At 44.9% G+C, this 22,292-nt stretch overlaps 1 protein-coding gene across 1 annotated transcript; it reads left to right on the top strand.

Moving 5' to 3' along the window:
- The first annotated feature begins 866 nt into the window (after positions 1-866).
- On the top strand, positions 867-21,805 carry LOC138594658 (single-minded homolog 2-like). The gene is made up of 11 exons (XM_069665832.1): positions 867-1,041; positions 4,959-5,041; positions 8,108-8,197; positions 8,371-8,479; positions 10,825-10,910; positions 11,979-12,178; positions 12,286-12,392; positions 13,533-13,680; positions 13,778-13,928; positions 20,605-20,920; positions 21,147-21,805. The coding sequence occupies exons 1-11, from the start codon at positions 867-869 to the stop codon at positions 21,803-21,805; spliced, it is 2,124 nt and encodes a 707-aa protein (XP_069521933.1).
- The last annotated feature ends 487 nt before the right edge of the window (positions 21,806-22,292 follow it).

Here is a 22,292-nt window from a genome sequence, read left to right on the forward strand (position 1 = left end):
GCTGTCATTTCTTTGTAGTTATAATCTTTACTGCTCTCTTCATTTTTCTCATTTTAAATGAGCTTTACTTGTCTGGATATATTTTCATACAGCATTTAGTTTGTATTTTAAGCTAAACACAACATATATTTTATATAAAAGATTCTAATGCTGCTACACATTTTCTTTAACCTTCTTAATCTTCTTTTATTGAACTTCATTTTTGTTGTTATTGAACACTTGCTTTGGCAACGTGAAAGTCTGTTTCCCTGCAAATACAGCTCTTTGAATTGAAGTGAATTGAATGAAAAGAGAGAGAGAGAGAGAGAGAGAGAGAGAGACAGACAGACAGAGAGAGAGAGAGAGAGAGAGAGAGACCTGGTGTGAATGTGTTCAGATTCAGCTCTCAGTCTGCTCTTTCTCTACTCCCAACACTACTTCCGGTCAGAAACGCGCTTTTATTTATCTGCTGATGTATTTATTCTTCAGCGGAAGTTCGGATCAGGTTGTTTCATCCTTGGAGGGATGAACAGCACCGGAACACCCCGGGGAGCGGACTCACCGTCGGGTCTCTGAAACTTTACCGGCTCTAAGAAGCAGCTGAGCCCGGGGAGGGAAGCAGGTGAAGCGGGGAGCTGAGCAGGTGAAGGAGCGGGAGGTGGTGCTGGAGTTGCGTGAGGGTGTCCGGACCTGTCTGAGCGCGAGCTGCTGGCGGGATGGGCACGTGCAGTCCGCTCTGATTGTGGGACTCGCACACTTCCTTTCAAACGTTTTAAAGGGATATTTCACACTTTATCTTTAATCTCTGAGGTTACACCTGTTTCCGGCCACTGACTGGATGAATCAGCTCCTCTCAGTGTAGAGTGTGTTCAGAGAAACTTCCAGAGATGAAGGAGAAGTGTAAGAACGCGGCGAAGACTCGGAGGGAGAAGGAGAACGGGGAGTTTTACGAGCTGGCCAAGCTGCTGCCTCTGCCCGCCGCCATCACCTCCCAGCTGGACAAGGCCTCCATCATCCGCCTCACCAGCAGCTACCTCCGGATGAGGGCCGTGTTCCCGCACGGTGAGCAACAGGAATATACACTGTCTGTTAAAGTTTGTTATTATCAGGGAGGTCACATTTAAAGGTGAGGGCCGTGTTTCCGGTTATATTAAAATATTCAAGTTTGTTATTATCAGGGAGGTCACTTTTAAAGATGAGGGCCGTGTTTCCGGTTATATTTAAATATTCAAGTTTGTTATTATCAGGGAGGTCACTTTTAAAGATGAGGGCCGTGTTTCCGGTTATATTTAAATATTCAAGTTTGTTATTATCAGGGAGGTCACTATAAAAGATGAGGGCCGTGTTTCCGGTTATATTAAAATATTAAAAGGTTGTTATTATCAGGGAGGTCACTTTTAAAGATGAGGGCCGTGTTTACGCTTATAATAAATTTATTAAAGTTTGTTTTTTCAGGGACGTCACGTTAAAAGATGAGGGCCGTGTCTCCGGACGGTCAGTGAAGTTATATTTGTAGTTAAATCGGTTCATATTTGGAGGATAGCTAACGGGAACAACAGGTAGGCCTACCGAGCTATAGAAATGTAAAGATGCGCGCGGTGTTACGGGCGGTGAACTACCGAAACACAGTGTCACAGTTAAAATAAGAAGAAGAAGAAGAAGAAGAAGAAAAAGAAAAAGAGGAAGAATGATATATTTGATTTATATAGCGCTTTTCATAAAGGCACTTTACATGATCGCATTTTAAAACCACTGAAGAAACACAATAAGAGGAAACCAAACAATTAAAACAATGACAAAAAACTGCATCAGAGATTAAACGCAGTTCTAAAAAAGTGGGTCTTAAAATTATTTTTAAATATGAGTTTGTAATTATGAAGACGCGTGTTTCCGGGCGGCGACACACAGTGATATAATTATATTTAATATTAAAGTTTAATACGAGGACAAATTAAAGACATACAGTGACGTATAAAAATACTGCATATGTTTTATAACAGGCCATCATAATAAAGCCTACAGTGCAGAGACTTTGAAAGAAAACGGACCATAAATAATAACGTGATAATAAATAAATATTATATATAATGAATAAATAAATATGAGTGTGCAGTCATATTTATAATCACGTAATTATTCAAATACACGATTCTTCAGTTTTTCTGCGTTTTCATCTGATAAAGTTTTACTTTTCAAAATAAGAGAACAAATCACACGGAGCAGTCTTTCACCTGAGTTTGTCAGAAACGTATTTGTATCTGTTTCATGAATAATTGATTCGTGCCAAAGCTCCATAATGTGACAATAGTGTAACAACCAAGCACCGTCAATAACATAATAACAATAACAACAGCAACATTAACAACAGTCATTCTAAGCTTAATCCAAAAGGCATTAGGCCTCATCTGAAGTCCAGTTATTTTATTATTCTTATTCTTATTCTCATTCTTATTATTCTTATTCTTATTATGGCTGTTTTTGTTGTTGTTGTTGTTGTTGTTATTATAGGAGAAGTATAGGCTCTAACGTGAAGATGGTTTCTGTGTGACTCAGGTCATTTCCGTGTCCGTCAATGTACGTTCCTCTGTGATGAAAGGCTGCTGTCTGTCTGCTCTGAGCTCCTCACTCATTCATCAACATGAATTATTTCATTAGAGTGAACACACACACTCTGAACTGCGGGTCAGAGGGCAGCTAAACACACTCCTTCCTGCCCGTCAGCACACATCAACACCCGGACTCACTGAGCTGGGCCACCCGGAGAGACTGACCCGGGAGAACCAGCACCGGTCTGCGCCGTGAGTCCGCCTGCGTCAACCTGAACGCTTCTTTTAAAGATCGCAGCCTGTCATGAATCTCTTCTGTAATAATCCCGGTATAATCCATGTCATTCTCCCGTGAAGCTCGTCACGCAGAACGGCGCGGGGCAGCGCGGGTGACACAGAATGTGTGATTTTGATCATGCGGGTTTTTATTGTTTACTTTAGTTTATTAGTTTCACAACAAAACACACACATATAGAAACACGTGAAGAAAAGATCAAAGCGCGTGTGTGTGTCCACATATGAAGCGCAGAACTATTCATATTAAGATTATTATTATTATTGCTGACGTCAGTAAACTGACGAGCTTCAGAGGAAACATTGAGTGAGCTGCGGGCTGTGAACTCAGCGCATATTACACAGTGTGAAACACAGGCTGTCATTAAATACATCTGATTAACACATACAATATATATATGATATTATGGTTAGTATGTGATTCAACATGAAGCTTTTATAATGACGGAGAAGTCAGCGCGCGGCCGAGCGACGCAGCAGCAGTGGACTGACGGAGCTCTCTGAGCTCTTTAGCTACTTCTTGTGTCACTAAAACAGACAAACAACACACAGGCAAACACACAATGGTCAAGCTTCACGTGGATGTAGTGGCGGGATTTTAGAGCAGTTTAATAACATGACTTTTACTGTAGCTGTATGTTATTATGATGGTCGCGTGCAGCTTGCTGTCATTGCGGAGAAGACTTCTTAATGATGTTCACAAGATAATAAAAATAATATTCATAATGATAATGATTAAATGCACGTATGACTGCAGGATGTGTCGTTGTGATCAGCTCACTGTGGCTGTGTGTGATCAGCCCTAACTCGTGTATTTATACTTTATTCATTCATATTATTTCTTTATGACATTTGATCACACTGGGGCTGAGAAATAGTTAGTTACTGCTGTTCATTCACAGTTAAACTATGTGTATTTACTAAATTTATTTATGCTGTATGAGAGCATCTTCGGTTCTGTTTGAACAGGCTGAATATCTATCCAATAATATTATACTTGTGACGGGACTGAACTCATATGAACTGGGAGTGAACTGGTCAAATCATCAGAGTCAGACAAAGTTACATTAGTTATATATTAATGCGCCAAAAAAATACGTTAATTTAATTAATTACATAGAAAATCAAGCGTCAAAATGAACGCAGATTAATCACACTCTGTTCTATCACTCATACGTCACTAATAAGACACGTGACCCGGCTCTTTATCATTTAATCCATCTGAGATGAATCAATAAATAAATGAACAATTTGCCTCGCTCTCTCCCTCTCCCGTAACCTACCTGTCACGAGCAGGTTCCACACACACACACACACACACACACACACACACACACACACACACGTCCTCTGGTACGTCTATAACGGGATTCATGAACTCAGCAGCAGTCTTTTCCCTTTAAAGTGCCGTCAGTCTGTCGCTGATTTAAATTTTGTAAAAACTCGATCGTTTTAAAACGCCACGTCATCGCTAACGTCCCTCGTGCACGCGCGGCTCACGTGCTGTGAAAACCTGAATCAAGAGTGACAATATTGAACTTTTATGACTTAATAAAAGACAGCAAGTGAAGACAGTCAATATAGTGAGACAGACAGAAAGAGGGGGGCGGGGCCAGCAGCTGTGTGCGGAGGTGCAGGTGTGTTGTTGTTGGGGGGGCTCAGTGGAAGCTTAGTGATCAGATTAAAGCACAGTTAAAGTGAAAGTGTGAAAGTAAGATCCAGAAACAGAGTAATCCTGACTAAGTACATGTGATGTAGAGCTTCTCACAAAAATCATTGAGATATTCTATTAGTCACATTCATTAATTATAGCCTGTAATTGATTAGATTAATTTTGTGCCTGACAACACTAAAATGTATATGTATAATTGCTGTGATTATCTATCTTGTATCTTGCAATCAGCCTTGTGATATTGCTTCATTAATGTGTTTTAAACATTTAACCGAAGTAGAAATAGAATGTGACTGACAGACTGGTTGTAAATCATGTTCACATCATAGAGAGAAAGTTTCATGTTGAACAGACAAACAGCTTTATCTGATCCAAGATTTTCATCTCACATTTCACTGTTTACACATTTTCTGTGATAAACGACAGTGTGTGTTTGTCACTGTGTCTGTGTGTGTGTGTGCGCGCAGGTCTGGGAGATGGATGGGGTCAGTCATCACTCTTCAGTCCTCTTGACAGCGTGGCTAAAGACCTGGGCTCACACCTGCTGCAGGTACACGCAGTTAGCTCTGCTGTTAGCTCTGTTGTTAGCTTTGCTATGAGCTCTGTTAGCTCTACTGTTAGCTCTGTTAACTCTACCGGTAGCTCTTCTGTTAGCTTTTTTAGCTCTCCTGTTAGCTTTGCTGTGTTTGTGATTGTATCTATGCTAACATGTGCTACATGTGTGTTATGATTAGGCTAAAACACTAATATGTCCCGGTTTTGAACAGGCCCTGTCCCGGTTTTGACCAATTGAAATAGTAACGATGCACCAACAACAGTGATTTGACTGTTTATATGTTAATCAATTTCGTTGCCAAGGCTGTTGCTGTTTTAACCAATAGAAATCATCACTATACACCACCAGCCAAAGTTCAATAGTCATTTGTTTGTACGTGTCAGATAATCGGTGTGCGGCTGTTGCTTCGTTTGCCCATCTTATCATACTGACAGGACCTGCTGCATAACATCATGTAGGCTAACTGTCATGCCATTTTTATGTTTTCATATATCTGTTTAAGTTACTTTGGCCTCAAGGTATTTCCAGGCCTACCTTGTTTTTGTTAAAACGACTTCCACTCAAGACTTCCTTTTCCACGTGCTGCATTGTTTACATGTACATGTAATTACACGATGTACTTCGGGTCTTACCTTTGCCGAAATTTCAACATCATGATGCAGATTAGTAAGAAGTAAAACTGAAGCTTTGTCAGGTCCGTCATTAAGAGGATTACAACAATACTTTTAAAATGCTCGTTTGTTGAACGGAGGTCGGCTGATAATCTGATGATGCATTCAAGGAAGTAAGGAAATCTGAACGCTGACCTGCTTTCGTGACACAGCGTCAAGGGAATTTATCTCAAGTTGAATTTTAGATCTAGTTCGGATTGTTGGCTGAACTTACATACAGACATTTGTTTATAGAGATTAATAAGAAGGTAAATCGTTGTCAGATGACGCTGATGGGATCCGCCTGCTTTTGCTCTCCACACAGACTGTTTTTCCTGCATACGTCGCAGCCTGCTGATACATGATTGGTCAATATTACTCAGACTACAAGTGTACTACAAACGGAAACCAGAACACTTGCCATCCCTAAAATCCACTTCACGGGGATGCACAGTAGCGCTTCTACTCATAACGAGAAAGCAGCATGTTTGCAGATACAGTGAAATTGTTTATGGGACTCTGAGATGACACACACAAGCACACACAAGAGCTCTATATAAGAGATCCATTTATTACAATCCTCAAGCATAACTCCCTGTGGCACCGACAATCGGGCCCACAGATATTAATACACTGTGCAGTGTCCATTACGCACACACTGGAGAATGCAGCCATGTGATCCAGCAGCAACAATAAGTAAATATTATGCTGCTGTGCCTCGTGTGTAAACATTCTCAGCATCTTTTGCTGTTACACTGGGTGTGAAACACAGGCTGCCATTAGATAAATCTGATTAATACACACAAATCTGATATTATGGCTAGTATGCGATTCCACATGAAGTTTTACAATGACGGAAAATTTCGGGGCGCGGCCGAGCGACGCAGCAGCGAACTGACGGAGAACTCTGAGCTCTTTACTTTTTAAATAATTAACGTCACGCTCCTGTACCTCTTTTTTATTAATTAATTATTAAAACTTACTTTTTGTCATATTTGCTCAAACTCTCACTTTAAACATGCAGTAGTACATGAGAGAGATAATCTGTGGCTCCTCCTACTGCTCCTAATGGCATTTGTAAGAATCCAACGCTCCCGAAACACAACAACCAATCAGAGCCGAGCAGTCTCTCAGCCTGTTCTCGCTGCTGCTGCTGTTCAGCGTTGTTTCATGGCGGTGTGGCTGAAAATATCTTTGTGAGGTGCCCCGGCAGTGTTACTGTGACTTTCTCCTGATAGTTCTGTGTGCCTGTGCTCTCACGGCTTAATGTTCTCAACATCCGTGTGTCACTGCTTAGTTAGCTCTGTTTTTCCCCATAGTTTCTGTTAGCAAACTAAGTGCTGCTGGTTTTGCTAAATAGAATTAGCTGTAGATTACCGTTCACAGCAAAAGCACTGATTTCCGCTGGTTAGGGTTATCTGGCTTCTTCAATTGCCATGGTTACTAGCCTGCACGGGCATGACAGCCTCCTCTGCGGGGAGGGCTTTGGAGGCAGGACTGAGCGCCGCGGAGAGAGAGGGGGAGGGACCTGGAGGTTGTGATCTTTCAAATTGTGGAGCAAAGTCCGCTCTCTTCTGCATCTTACCTCCTGCAGCTTTAAAGGGAATGGAATTACTTTATTTTTATAAACCATAATAATGTAATGCTTTTTTTGGAGACCAGCGTGATTGTAAACTGTATTGTATTCTTTAGAACACCAGAGAAGCTGTGATGCTGCTAAGACCCAAAAACAAAAACAGATCTTCATCTGTAAAAGTGCCGAGTCTGATTGTCTCCAGTAGTTTCAATCTCAGATCATTTCCAGAATACAAGTTGTTGCTCTATTTTTCAGCTCCTCTCTCGATGTTACAAGGTTTCCCTCTTTTCTTTAATGTTCGCAGCACTTCACTCGTGAAGGCCCTGAATAGTTTAGAAACAGTTTCACAGCCTGGTTCAGCTCTGTATGCTGAATATACATTTGTAAATATTTTATTGACATGGTGTCAAATTCTCTGAAGGAAGTCCAAATAAATGCTCAGAGCTTTGCTGCTGCCATGCTTGGAATGTGCGTTCAGCCTATCCGCAGTAAAACCTGGACCGTGGGCCGTCAGTGGATCAGTGAGATGAGGTCAAGTATGTGGTCGGGTTAAGACGGAGAGCAGCTGGACAAGAGATCTGCCTAACTTCTTATTATGTCTGCTTTATAATAACATTTTAATTCATTCAGGCCCACTAATTATTAATTATAACACCTAAATACATTATGTGTCCTGAAATGGTGAAATGAAAAGAACCAATCGCAGCGAGCGTCCATCATACAGATATCTACACAAATCAAACTGTTCAAAAGATTTGAGGAGGCGGGTCTGAACACTGCACATGCACACTGTAAACATAACTAACAGTGTAAACTCTGTTCTCACCTCCACAGACTCTGGACGGCTTCGTGTTTGTTGTCGCCTCTGATGGAAAAATCATGTACATCTCTGAGACAGCGTCAGTGCACCTGGGCCTGTCCCAGGTAAGATCACACACAACATCCACACGTCACTTTATCTAACTGTTTATGATGAAGCAGGCACAGTTCATGTGTTCATGTTCAGTACAAACAGTATGTAATCTCTGCATGGATTCATTTCTCTGCACTGGGGGCGGCTGAGTTGTAGCAGATCATCACTGTGATGTGTGTTTCAGGTGGAACTTACAGGAAACAGTATATTTGAGTACATCCACCCGTCAGACCATGACGAGATGACAGCAGTGCTGGGTGTCTGTCAGCCCCCACACCATCACTTCTCTCCAGGTACGTCCTCAGCCTCCAAGCTCTCACACATGTCAATATTATTAGTGTAAATTTTGTGTCATAATGATGTCATCAGGGATAGGTTTTTTCTAAACAGTCTACCTATCAGAAGGTAGATTTACCAGACAGGGAGGAGTGTAAAGAAATGTTGAATTGCAATATGGAATATTTGTGTGTGCCATGTCTATTTGGGCCATTCTTTCTTTAATGGTGCGAGTCATGAGCAAGTAAGTAAGTTTTATTTACAACTAACAAACTATGATACAGACAGACAACATAGTAACAAAGTACAATAAGCAGCACCATAAAGTACACAGAACATTTACCGTAGACTGAGTGAAACATGGTTTCCTGAATGCCTGCACAAACAGATGTGTTTTTAACTGTTTTTTAAAAGACTCAACAGAGTCAGCAGAACGTATCAATGTAGGCAGGACGTTCCAGAGGCTTGGTGCTACAGCAGGGGTGGCCAACCCTGCTCCTGGAGAGCTACCCTCCTGCAAGTTTCAGGTTTCTCCGTACTCTAACACACCTGATTTGAATGATCTTCTCGTTATCGACCAACTGAAGCTTCTCAGGGGATTGATAATGAGCAAAACATTCAAATCAGGTGTTAGAGTGCTGAGAAACCTAAAACATGCAGGAAGGTAGCTCTCCAGGAGCAGGGTTGGCCACCCCTGTGCTACAGCCTCAAACGCACGATCACCATGAGTCTTAAGGCGTGTCAGCAGGTGAAGTGTGTTGGATCTTAGAGAATGGGCTGCGTGGATGAGTTCTGCCAGATATTCTGGGGCCTGACCGTGTAGGGCTCTATATCCTATAAGCAACAGGGAGCCAGTGAAGAGATTTCAGTACGGGAGTGATGTGAGAGCATTCTCTGACATGTCCTCTTTACCTCACTCAGCATGTCTGCCCTCTATTGCCTACAGTCAGTACAGAATGCTGCCGCTTGACGTCTCACCAAATCACACAAACGGTCTTAAGCGGGATGACATGAAGGCGTGTGTGAGCATCTCAAGCTCGGCTGTTGAGACTACAGTTCTTAGTTTATTTCTTAACTGGTAAAAACATGATCCTATTAGCTGCTTCACATGGCTGTCAAACAATGTCCAGTGATCGAAAATGACCCTACATTGCGGAGCTGAGCATAAGCTGCAGAGGGGCCCAATGCTCTGCATAATTATTGGAACAAGTTTATCTTGGGCAACAACCAGAACTTCGGTTTTATCGTCATTGAGTTGTAAATTATTTCCAGTGGTTCTTTTAAGACAGGAAGGGTCAGCTATTACACGAGATCAAAGATAATACATCAGTAGGTCCTCACAGCGGATGTCATCAGTGTCAAGACCATGGGGAAAAAACAGGTCCAAGGTGTGACTCTTAATGTGAGTGGGGCCGAAAACATTAGGTTAAAAGACTAAGTGAAGAAATACACTTGCTACACCGCTTGTGACATCATCAATGTGCAGGTTAAAATCACTGGCTAAAAGCACTCTGTCCAGCTTAATAAGAGAAGTTAAAAGGTCTGTGAACTCAGATAAAAACTGACCAGCTGGACCAGGAGGTCGGTAAATTAAAGCACAGTAAAACGGCTTGAGCCGACCAACTTTGGTGGGTTGAAGTTCAATAGTTGACAGGAAAACCGATGTTTCCAGACAACAGTAAGACCTCAGCAGCCTGACATGGAGTCCCAATAACAGAACAGTCCATGGGATACAGGTCCAAATCCCTTTGCCAGGTTTCAGTCAGGAATAGGAAAGACATGCTCTCCGTTGTAGTAATTTAAGATGTGAGCTTTGGTAGCCACAGAGCGTGCACTAATTAGACACATTTTAATAGAGGAGTCTAAGTCACTAACAGCACCAGTGGCTTTGGCAGCGGGTGCAGTTGAATGGATCGCCTGCCCATGGGGGCGATCCTGGAGCATGACGAGGGCGTGAGCGCTTGTCAGTGATTCTGACGGGGATGGTCACTCTCATAGGAGTGAAGGCAGAGACTGAGGCTCGGGAATTAGTTGTAGTAGCCCCACCGAGCCAAGAGGGGGTCTATTGGTATGCTTGTGGTGACTGGAAATGACCAGCTGGGGGCATGCAGTATCGGACAGTCTCGCCCATGACATACAGTATGACACACAAACAGCAGGCTATCACAACAGAGACGGAAAAGCCCGTTTGCTTGACATGTGTTGTGCTTTTATCTCCCTACACGTGGTAAGCTTGTTGTTAGCTCTGTGGTAAGTGAGCCATAATGTTAGAATTAAAAAGTACGACTGTCAGCTGGAAGGTAAGAACACAGTGTGCTCTAACATGTGAGTAATGGCTGTATATTGTGTGTTTGTGCGGCAGAGTACGAAGCGGAGCGCTCCTTCTTCCTGAGGATGAAGTGTGTTCTCGCCAAAAGAAATGCAGGACTGACATGTGGAGGATTCAAGGTGGGTGCAACCACTGCTTCGTCGTTTACTCCAACACACACACGACGATATTTATGTAACTTACAGGTCCGGAAATGTCTCAATTCATTAAATGATACATATGTCATTGTCAGAAAGACATCAGAGCTAACACACAGCTCACTTCAGTCAGCTCATGATGTGTCGTTTTGAGGCAGCAGCTGGAGGTGTCCTGCATATACACTATAGTTTCCTACATTTTCCTCGGGATCAATAAAGTATCTATCTAACCGTCCGTCCGTCTGTCCATCTGTCTATCTCAGCCCACCTGTGACTTACTAGATTCAGTGAAACTCATCACACCGGGCACTGGTCAGCCTGAAGGAGCTGGAAGCAGCAGGAGAGTTCATCCAGACACAGTTTCTGTCTAAATCCAAAACAACTAAAGGTCCATGAAAATGAGTGAAACACTAAGACTCGTAAGGGGCACACAATCTACAGGCGCAATGGCAGGAAGTTGAACTTCAGGCACTAGAGGGAGCGGCGAATAAAAAGTAAAAGGAGATCATAGCTGAACAATAAAATGAAGGAAGCACACAACTCAAAATAAACACAATAGGGATGAAAAATGGCAATTCCTGGAGAAGGTGGTGAGACGAATGGAGCTGGTGTTATAAACCAGCTCGTAGTAGCTTTGCTGTTTGACTACCAGTGAACATGAGGGGCCAGCTGAACATGCGGTGAGAGGGTTGAACATGCTCTAACAGGGGAACTGTTGTTGTAATATTGTTACCTGCACACACCAAAGGTTAAGGCTGCAGCTGAGACATACAGGACTCACAGGAATCATGCATCAAAGGGCCACAAGTCGGAGTTGAACTGCAGCCGATATGTTGAGGACATAGCCTCTGTACATGGGCCGCCTGCTTAACCCACTGAGCAGAACCAGCGCCCCTACACACAGGCGTCTACGCACATGATGTGAAGGCATCTGTCTGCTTCGGAACCACAAACTGAATCCTGGCAAAGACACGATTATTTTTCGATTGGATGAATGGATTGTGTTTCTGTCCCTGGTGGAATCACGTTGGTGTCTTGTTGTTTTCTCAGGTCATCCACTGCAGTGGCTACCTGAAAGTGCGTCAGTACGTGATGGACATGGCTCTGTATGAATCGTGCTATCAGACTGTGGGTCTGGTGGCAGTCGGTCACTCCCTGCCACCCAGTGGGATCACTGAGATCAAACTGCACAGCAACATGTTCATGTTCCGGGCCAGCCTCGACTTCAAACTAATCTTCTTAGACACAAGGTGGGAGACATGAAAGCTTTGATATCATGATATCGTTACAAACTTACTAGAACACATACAAAGTTTGACATAGCTGGATTAAATGATCGTGTGCTCTCTCTCTCCAGAGTGACAGACCTGACAGGATATGAGCCTCAGGACCTGATCGAGAAGACTCTCTACCACCACGTCCACGGCTGTGACGTTTTCCATCTACGCTATGCTCACCATATACGTGAGTCCTCCCAATCCTTACTCACACTCAGTGTTGGGACAAGGAAGCACTTTGATCAGTGGATTTGCCTGTTTTATAGAGTTCTGCAAGAACTGAGGACAACTGCTGGAAGACTTAATGAGAAATAATGAGATTGTGCCGCCATAATGATCTTACAGAGAGCTATACTAAATGTATTTTAAAGATAGAATGCATTTAAGTGTTGTTTGGACTTATGCTTTAATCAGACAGCAGATGTATTTATAAAATAAGGTCTTCAAGACAGACTGTGCCGTTGTTTGGCCATGATCAGGTCAGATTTGTGTGACCACTAGTGGGTCACTGTGGTACCAACGAAGGCGTCAGTGGCTCCAACGATCTTCCAAGGTGAAAGCATGAGATCAACCAGCTCACCCTCCAAACATCCGTCAAGTCCCAGTGCAGCGAGCAGCAGTTGGTAGCCGCAGGATCTGCTTAGCTGCTGTCGTGTTCTTCTGTCACACAAAGTACTCTTTGTAATGTGCATCGATTGGCCAGAGTGTCTGGGACGCATCAGTCGGAAAACGGCTGAGATCGATGAGATGGGATTAGCAAGTACCATTTAATGTTTTCCTTCTGTCCAGTCTCTCTAGTGTAGATCTGGATCCAGCTTGTTATGTCAGAAAAGATTTGTGCTGGCAGTCTGAACAGGGCAAGATTCAGAATACAAGAGAATTCTTTGGCGTTCGTAGAGACCAAAACCTGGTTTATATCCATCAGGGGGCCAGAAACACGTCCACATAAATCATCATGTTGCTCCATGATTTATTGAAAACAACAGGGGAAATTCGGGTGTTGCAACAGCACAAAGACAAAGTAGCAGGAAGGTAAATACAATAGAAATGTGTTCAGCATAATGACAGTCTGCAGTGGCAGTGCTCAGTTCTGCACCTGATGAGCCGGCTGAATGTGCTGCCCATCTGCCACAGCTCATGGTGGAGAGGGTGAGAGGGGTTGTCTAAGATGGCTGACTCCAGGCTGTCCAGTTCAAGCCCGACCACAGAGCGGGCCCTCCTCACCAGCTTGTTGAGTCTGTTGCCCTCACTAGCCTCGCCACCAGCACACCACCAGATTTGACTTTCTTCTTTCTCTCTCTGATCCTGATCTTTGTGTCCTCTGTAGTACTAGTGAAGGGTCAGGTCACCACTAAGTACTACCGCATGCTGTCGAAGCACGGAGGCTGGGTTTGGGTGCAGAGCTACGCCACCATCGTCCACAACAGCCGATCCTCCAGACCTCACTGTATCGTCAGTGTGAACTACGTCCTGACGTGAGTCGACACCCTAACCCCGTCATCCTCTGTGTAAAACCTCCAATTACACTGGTACACAGAGACATGCTGCTGTTTGCTTCTCTTTTTCATACAGTGACATCGAGTGTAAGGAGCTGCAGTTATCGGAGGACCAGAGTCGAGCCGCAAAGCCTGGACTCGGTTTTACTTCATCTCAGGACATCAAGCAACACAGAAACAAAGCAGTGAAGATGAAGACCCGACTCAGAGCAGCTCCGTATCCAGAGGTGGTTTCAATGTTTACACACATAATACTGTATAATCTTTAGCCTGTACTACACATCTACAGAATATAACTACAGTTTTATCATTTGCTGTGTTGCTTCGACTAAACATCTTTTGTTTAAATAAAGAAATATGAAGGGTCAGAACACAACATTTAACACCACACGCTTCACAAAAAACATTTCAACAAAGTTTCACCAAACATTTCATAAAATATATCATTTCACAAACATGTCATTTAAACCAACACGACATTTTAAAACACAAAAAACACTGATTTCAGGCAACACACCGTTTGACAAAGCTCCACATCTCAGAAAAGTCAACATTTAGCGAAACTCAACAGAAATACATTTTACTTAACACAACTACTCACAAATTACACTTCGCAAAACATAATCTGCAATCCAAAAGCACATTTCCCAAATTACAACTTTTCAAAAAAAATGCACCATTTCATAAAAACAACTTTTTACAAAAGACAAAATTCAACAAGACACATTTAATCAATCCAATCCAATCCACTTTATTTATATAGCACATTTTAAAAACAACAAGGTGACAGGACTCAAAAAAAGGACCCAAGAGCACGACTCAAAATTCAGAAAAATCAAAAGGTTTATTTTAACAAAGGAAGTCCACGAAAATTCCAAAGAAACACAAAGTACAACATAAAATCGCTGCTAAGCAGGAAAACTAAGATCAGGTTGAGAAAAACACAAAATCACAGCAATGCTGGAAAAAAGGCTTGACCAAAGTACAAACAAAAAATCCCAGCTAAGCTGGAACTAAAGACCAGAGCAAAGACCACACTAATATGAACAAAGCTTACTTGGACAAGAGGGATCAGGACGAGACTAGAGACAAGACGATCTGACACAGGACACAGGTAGACACAGACTTAAAATACATGAGGAAATGGGAAACAGGTGGACACAATCAGGGGTGGAGCAGACAATCACACTGACGAGGAAACACCAGGGCAGGAAATAAAGTTTCTGAAACGAGAGAGGACAGTTACTACAAAATAAAAGCGGACATGGCAAACATGGAAGACAGGACTAAAAACATAAAACTTAACATAACCGACGAGACATGACAGTACCCCTCCCTCTAGGGACGTCTCCAGACGGCCCAGGGTTCTGTGAGCGTTGTGCATAATAGTCTCTAACCAAGTCCTTGTCCACAATGAAGCTAGCAGGGATCCAGGATCTCTCCTCAGGACCGTACCCCTCCCAGTCAACCAGGAACTGTTGTCCCCGACCCCGACTCCTGACATCCAACAGTCTTTTCACCGTGTAGACGGGACCCCCGTCCAACATACGAGGAGGAGGCGGTGGTTTGGCAGCCGGAACCAGGGAACTCTCCATGACGGGCTTGACCTTGGAAACATGAAACGTGGGGTGGACCCGGAGAGACCTGGGGAGGCGGAGACGGACAGACACAGGATTAACCACTTTGGAGATGGTATAGGGACCCACAAACCTGGGAGCCAGCTTTTTGGAGGTCACACGAAGGGGTAAATCCTTGGTGGATAACCAGACGTTTTGACCAGTCCTGTACTCCGGGGCCGGACCCCGCCGTCGATCGGCCATCCTCTTCATCCTGGCCGCGTTGCGAGTCAGGACCTTCCGAGCTGCTGCCCAGACCCGGTGACATTGGCGGATCAGAGCATGAGCAGACGGTACCTCCACCTCCTTCTCCCCCTCAGGAAACAGGGGGGGCTGATAACCATAGGCACACTGGAACGGAGTGAGTCCAGTTGCCGAGGTAGGGAGGGAATTGTGGGCAAACTCCACCCACATCAGACGGCGACTCCAGGAGGCCGGGTTCTGGGACACCAAACAGCGTAGGCAGGTCTCCAACACCTGGTTGAGTCTCTCCGTCTGCCCGTTGGATTGAGGATGGTACCCAGAAGAAAGGCTCACCGTGGCTCCAATGAGAGTGCAGAATTCCCTCCAGAAACGGGAAACGAACTGTGGGCCCCGATCAGATACAATATCCCTGGGAAATCCATGCACTCGAAAAACATGTTGCATCATGACCTCCGCCGTTTCTTTAGCTGAGGGTAATTTAGGTAAAGCTATGAAATGTACCATTTTGGAAAAACGGTCAACCACCGTCAATACGGCAGTGTTACCTTGGGAAACCGGGAGTCCCGTAACAAAATCCAGGGATATATCCGACCACGGTCTGCTGGGGATGGAAAGAGGATGAAGGAGTCCCCTCGGAGACAAGGATGAAGTCTTGTTCCTTGCACAGGTGGGACAGGCAGCAACATATTCTCCCACCTCCTTCTCCATTGCCGGCCACCAAAACCTCTGCTTGATCACAAACATAATACGCTTCACCCCAGGATGACAGGTAAGCAAGGAAGTGTGAGCCCAGTGAATGACCTGTGACCTCACCGTCTCCGGCACGAACAGCCGGTCCAGAGGGCAGCCACTAGGTGCTGGAACCTCACCATTAGCCTGCTTGACCACAGTTTCTATCTGCCAAGTCACCGCTCCAACCACACGGTTAAGTGGAAGGATGGGTTCAGGCTCCTTGGCATTAGATGTGTGAGGAAACATCCTAGACAGAGCATCAGGCTTGATATTTCTGGAGCCAGGTCGGTAAGACAAAGTAAAGTTGAAACGATTAAAAAATAGAGTCCATCGAGCCTGCCGAGCATTCAGTCTTTTAGCCTTTCTGATGTATTCTAAGTTCTTATGATCAGTCCAGACTATAAAAGGGTGCTCGGCTCCCTCTAACCAATGTCTCCATTCCTCTAAGGCAGCTTTAACAGCTAACAGTTCGCGGTTTCCTACATCATAGTTCCGCTCAGCTGTGGAAAACTTACGTGACAGGTAAGCACAGGGGTGGAGTTTGTTGTCGCTGACCGAACGTTGGGATAAGACAGCCCCCAACCCCTCGTTGGAGGCGTCCACCTCCACTACGAACTGCCGATGAGGATCAGGAACGATGAGGATCGGGGCAGATGTGAACATCCTCTTGAGGTTCTGAAAAGCTTCCTCCGCCTGGGAATTCCACTCAAAATGTACATGATTAGAAGTCAGGGCATGCAAGGGGGCAGCAATAGAGCTGAAGTTCCTGATAAAACGTCTATAAAAATTGGCAAAACCCAAGAACTGCTGAACCTGCTTCTTGCAGCTGGGTGTTGGCCAATTGGCCACCGCACTGACCTTAGAAGGGTCCATCTTGATGTGGTCCTCCTCAATAATGAAGCCCAGGAATGACACCTTTTTGACATGAAAGTCACACTTCTCAGCCTTTACGAACAGCTGGTTGTCCAATAGCCGTTGTAGAACTTGTTCCACGTGCTGGATGTGGGTTTTCTCATCAGGAGAGAAGATCAAAATATCATCCAGATATACAAAAACGAACACATTCAGGAAATCCCTTAACACGTTGTTTACTAGGGCCTGGAAAACAGCTGGTGCGTTAGTGAGGCCAAAAGGCATGACCAGGTACTCGTAGTGTCCAGTGGGGGTATTAAACCCCGTTTTCCATTCATCCCCCTCCCGAATTCTGACCAGATGATAAGCATTACGTAAATCCAGTTTGGTGTATATTTTAGCATCTTGTAACTGTTCAAATGCTTCTGTCATGAGTGGGAGGGGGTACCTGTTCTTAACCGTGATGTTATTCAGCGGGCTGTAGTCGATACATGGTCGGAGTGACCCATCTTTTTTCTTGACGAAGAAGAATCCGGCCCCTGCCGGAGACGAGGATGGTCGTATTAGCCCTGCTTTTAATGAAGAAGAGATATAGTCATTCATGGCCTCTCTTTCCGGCCCAGAGATGGAGTAGAGTCGCCCCTTGGGAATGGCCGCCCCCGGCAACAACTCTATGGTGCAGTCATAGGGTCTGTGTGGAGGTAAAGAAGTGGCTCGAACCTTGTTAAACACCTCTTTTAACCCATGATAGCAAGCAGGTACTTTAGAAAGATCAGGGAACTGTTCTTGCTTTTCCTTGAAGTCAGTGGTGTCACTGACCATGGCAGGACCAGTCTTAGGAATTTTTGCAAAACATCTGCCTCCACACTTCTCCCCCCACCTCAATATCTTACCAGACTTCCAGTCAATGTGAGGGTTATGGAGGGTGAGCCAAGGGTAGCCAAGGATGAGTGGATTTTGAGCTGAGTCAAACAAATGAAATGTAATCATCTCATGATGTCCTCCCGACATCGTCAAGCTGACAGGTTCAGTAACATGGGTTACATTGAATAAATGGTTTCCGTCAAGAGCTCTAGCAGTTAGTGGTTGCGTCAAAGGTGTGCACTGAAGTCCCCACTTCTTAGCTAGCCCCCAGTCCATCAGACTCTCGTCTGCCCCCGAGTCAATTAATGCACCTATAACCTCGGTTAGTCCATGCATGTCTATGGTCACTTGAGACAAAAGGCGAGAAGGGTAATCAAAAGACTGAATTTGACTCACCAGCGCCCTTCTCTTCACTGATGAGCCTGTTCTTTTACTGAACAGGCAGCGAGCAGATGTCCTAGTTCCCCGCAGTAAAAGCACCTTCCTTCCCGTAGACGTCGCTGCCGCTCCTCGGGAGTCAGCTTGGCCCGTCCCAGCTGCATGGGTTCCTCCGCGCTGCTAGAGGGCGCTGTTCTTTCCTTGGTGTCTGAAGCAGCAGAGAAAGGTAGCCTCCTGGTGTGCTGGGGAAGAGTGCGCCCCCAGTGCCGAGATGAGCGTGGTGCAGTCAATTCTCTGTCTCTGACCCGGTCCCGGATACGGTTGTCAATCCTTGTGGCCATGGCTATAACAGAATCGAGGTCAGCAGGAATGTCCAGAGGGGCCAGTTGATCCTTAATAGGACCGGAAAGTCCATGTAAAAAGGCATCTAATAAAGCTGATTCATTCCACCCACTGTCGGCAGCCAGAGTGCGGAATTCAATGGCGTAGTCAGAAACACGCCGCTGCTGCTGTTTTAACTCCACCAGGGCTCGAGCAGCTTCTCGCCCCGGAGTCGTGTGATGAAAACATTTTTTAAAAGTGTCACTGAATAACTGAATGGAATCACATACATTAGAGTCTCTGTCCCACTCAGCCGTGGCCCATGCCACCGCTCTCCCCGTCATGTGGGAAATCATGAATGCCACTTTGGATCGCTCGGTGGGAAATGAGGCGGGTTGGTGGCTGTAATGCAGGCCGCATTGAACCAAGAATGGCCTACAATCCCCGGAGTCGCCCGAAAATCTTTCTGGGGCAGCCAGGCGGGTCGGAGCCAGGAGGTGAGGGTCCGCCTGGGCCGGTCTGGGGGTCGTGGGCACCGGTGAGGTCTGTGGGACAGCTCCCATCTGGGTCAGCACCCGGTGAAGCTGCTCAGACAGGAGGCCAACTTGCTGAGAGACTGAGGCCTGGAAATCTCCCTGTTGATTGTGCAGGTTGCTGATTCCCTGATTAATCGCCGACAGCTGCTCCTCGTGTTGATGCAGGCGGCTGCCTTGTTTCTTTAAGGCATTTCTGAATGTCTCAGAGTCGGCTGGGTCCATACTGGTCAGATCGTACTGACAGGACTCAAAAAAAGGACCCAAGAGCACGACTCAAAATTCAGAAAAATCAAAAGGTTTATTTTAACAAAGGAAGTCCACGAAAATTCCAAAGAAACACAAAGTACAACATAAAATCGCTGCTAAGCAGGAAAACTAAGATCAGGTTGAGAAAAACACAAAATCACAGCAATGCTGGAAAAAAGGCTTGACCAAAGTACAAACAAAAAATCCCAGCTAAGCTGGAACTAAAGACCAGAGCAAAGACCACACTAATATGAACAAAGCTTACTTGGACAAGAGGGATCAGGACGAGACTAGAGACAAGACGATCTGACACAGGACACAGGTAGACACAGACTTAAAATACATGAGGAAATGGGAAACAGGTGGACACAATCAGGGGTGGAGCAGACAATCACACTGACGAGGAAACACCAGGGCAGGAAATAAAGTTTCTGAAACGAGAGAGGACAGTTACTACAAAATAAAAGCGGACATGGCAAACATGGAAGACAGGACTAAAAACATAAAACTTAACATAACCGACGAGACATGACACAAGGTTACCAAAGTGCTGCACAACAGATAAAAACAGTAAATAAGTAAAATTCAAACGTTAAAATAAATATATAAAAAGTAAAAAATTAAAAAACACAGTAAAATAAAAGCACTAAGAAATACATAAAACACAAAACAACAACCAATGATTTAGAAACAATAAAAGACCAACAGAGACCACACAACTCTCATGCTGGATTAAAAGCCAAGGAATAAAAATGCGTTTTAAGACGAGATTTAAAAGTATCTAGAGTGGGGGCCATTTTGACGTGGGTGGGTAGCTCATTCCACAATTTAGGAGCTACCACTGAAAAAGCCCTGGTCTTATGTCTGCTTTTTGGGATGACAAGCGCCTCAGTGAGATTAGCTGTCTCAATGAGATAACTTGTCTAAATGAAGGCTAAATATAACAAAATATGGCCTTTTTAGTACCAAAGTCCCTCTGCGCCTCAGACTGAGCTCAAGCACACAGTACCTAGAGACACACAAATTGGGAATTGGGTAATGAAAAGACGGTCAGTAGACCTCATATGTTAAAAATGAAGATTTATACAAGAAATACAAGTGTCCTTGCAGCAGTAAACACACTTAACCTTCTCTGTGCCGTGGTGTGTTTGCAGCAGGCTACCAGTCCCTTCCAGCCGGACCACCCCGGCTGCTCCCTGCAGAAGGGACTGTGGAGGAGATCCCAGTACCAAGTCGCCCCCTGCAGAGAGAAGAGCGCCAGCTTGACCCCAGAAGCGGGCCAGGTGTCCTGCAGCCCTACTCACAATCTGAATGTCCACTACTCCTACAAACCCCGACATCTAGATGATCAGAGCCAGCTGCCTTGCTCAGGTCCCCCCTCTCAGATGTCTCAGCAGATCATTGGCTCCCTGCACAGAGGGCCTGTTGGATGGAACAACATTCGCCCCTTAGTACCCAATAAAAACACAGGTACACTGTGATCACTGTTATTACTTACCCAACAATGTTCATGTCCTTCTTAAGTCCACTTTATTCACCTCCAGCTTGATATGACCCTGCCAGAGGGCAAGCTGGTAGTTGGATATTTCCCCTCAGAGGAAGCACGTCTGTATATTACGATATATTATTTGCATACTGCCTGATACATGGAAAGTTCTGGTGTAATTTCAGCTTGTGATTGTTGTTTCCTCCTCAGGCCTGGGGCTGCTGGCTGACCAGAGGCATCCTGATGAGTTCAGCGATTGTCTCAGCAGCACAAACCTGCATACTTCAAGGAGGTTGAAGGAGGAACCCTACGACAGCAACGCTCACGTACACGCTGAGCTGTCCAAGGTTTGTCTACACCCCCGTCCTCATGCCCCCAAGGTCAGTAAGCCTTTCAGCAAGGACGTTCAACAGATCACCAGAAGCTCTAAAGGACCTGCAGGTGACCGAGTCCTAGGCTGCCCTCTGCTCAGTGGTCTGGTTCTGTGTCAAGGTGAGCACGGCATGAGCCAGCCCCTCCCTATGCACATGGCGATGGAACAGAGGAGGAGGCTGTGTATGATGGAGCCTCCTTACAGCCACCCAACCAAAAGATATCTTCCACCTGCTGATTGCCTACAGGGGTGTGGACCTAACGAGGACCTGTCTGCTGAGGAAGACAGGGGCATGCAGCCAGGGAGGTTGGCAGGACTTCCAACCCAAAGTTCTCTAAACTTTCATAGAGTCTTTGGTAAACACAGCTCCAGCATAGATCCCCCCTTCAGCACACAGACAGCCTCTTACAGCCCCAGCTCCAGCTCGTCCCCTGACAGCCACCAAGAGATCCCGCATTATATTGGAACATCCGTCATCATCACGAACCAGAGATGACCCTGGGCAGGAGCTCAGGAGACTCTGAGGCGACCCAGGACAAGAGCCTAGGAGACTCTCAGACTCTGACTTGAGCCACTTGTGTTCTTCAGTTTGCACTCCTGCCGGAGAGCTGGACGTCACAGCTGGAAGCTCTTCTCTCTCCCACGATGTCGAACATGTAAAAGATACACCTGAACATGTTCTACAGAATATATGCAATGCACCTTTTTCTTTTCATTATAATACTACCCATACCACACAGGGCTTAAACATTAGAAATTATTTCAACCTCAGTTTTTGTGCAAGAACATTTTCGTAAATGGAAATATCTTGTTACACTCAGTTGTTTGTATCTAGGGAAAAAAAACATCAGGCTTCATTGGAAAAAGTTATTTACAACAAGTCTCAGCAATGTTGTGAGAGAAGAATGTATTATAGTGATGGCAAGCAGTCTTCAGTAACCGGACAAATCTCTCAGAATGATCTTCTTTAGTCTGTGAACAGA

Source organism: Semicossyphus pulcher, unplaced genomic scaffold (assembly GCF_022749685.1).
Source record: "Semicossyphus pulcher isolate SPU_LCO1_2020_fin unplaced genomic scaffold, fSemPul1.0.p SCAF_10, whole genome shotgun sequence".
NCBI classification, from domain to species: Eukaryota; Metazoa; Chordata; class Actinopteri; order Labriformes; family Labridae; genus Semicossyphus; species Semicossyphus pulcher.

What these genes read in the sequence shown, in the direction of transcription:
- LOC138594658 (XM_069665832.1), top strand. Translation starts at nt 867, where the DNA reads ATGAAGGAGAAGTGTAAGAACGCGGCGAAGACTCGGAGGGAGAAGGAG. An exon ending in TGACATGTGGAGGATTCAAG is followed by an intron (nt 10,911 to 11,978) that starts GTGGGTGCAACC and finishes TTGTTTTCTCAG; the next exon opens with GTCATCCACTGCAGTGGCTA. An exon ending in ACGCTATGCTCACCATATAC is followed by an intron (nt 12,393 to 13,532) that starts GTGAGTCCTCCC and finishes TGTCCTCTGTAG; the next exon opens with TACTAGTGAAGGGTCAGGTC.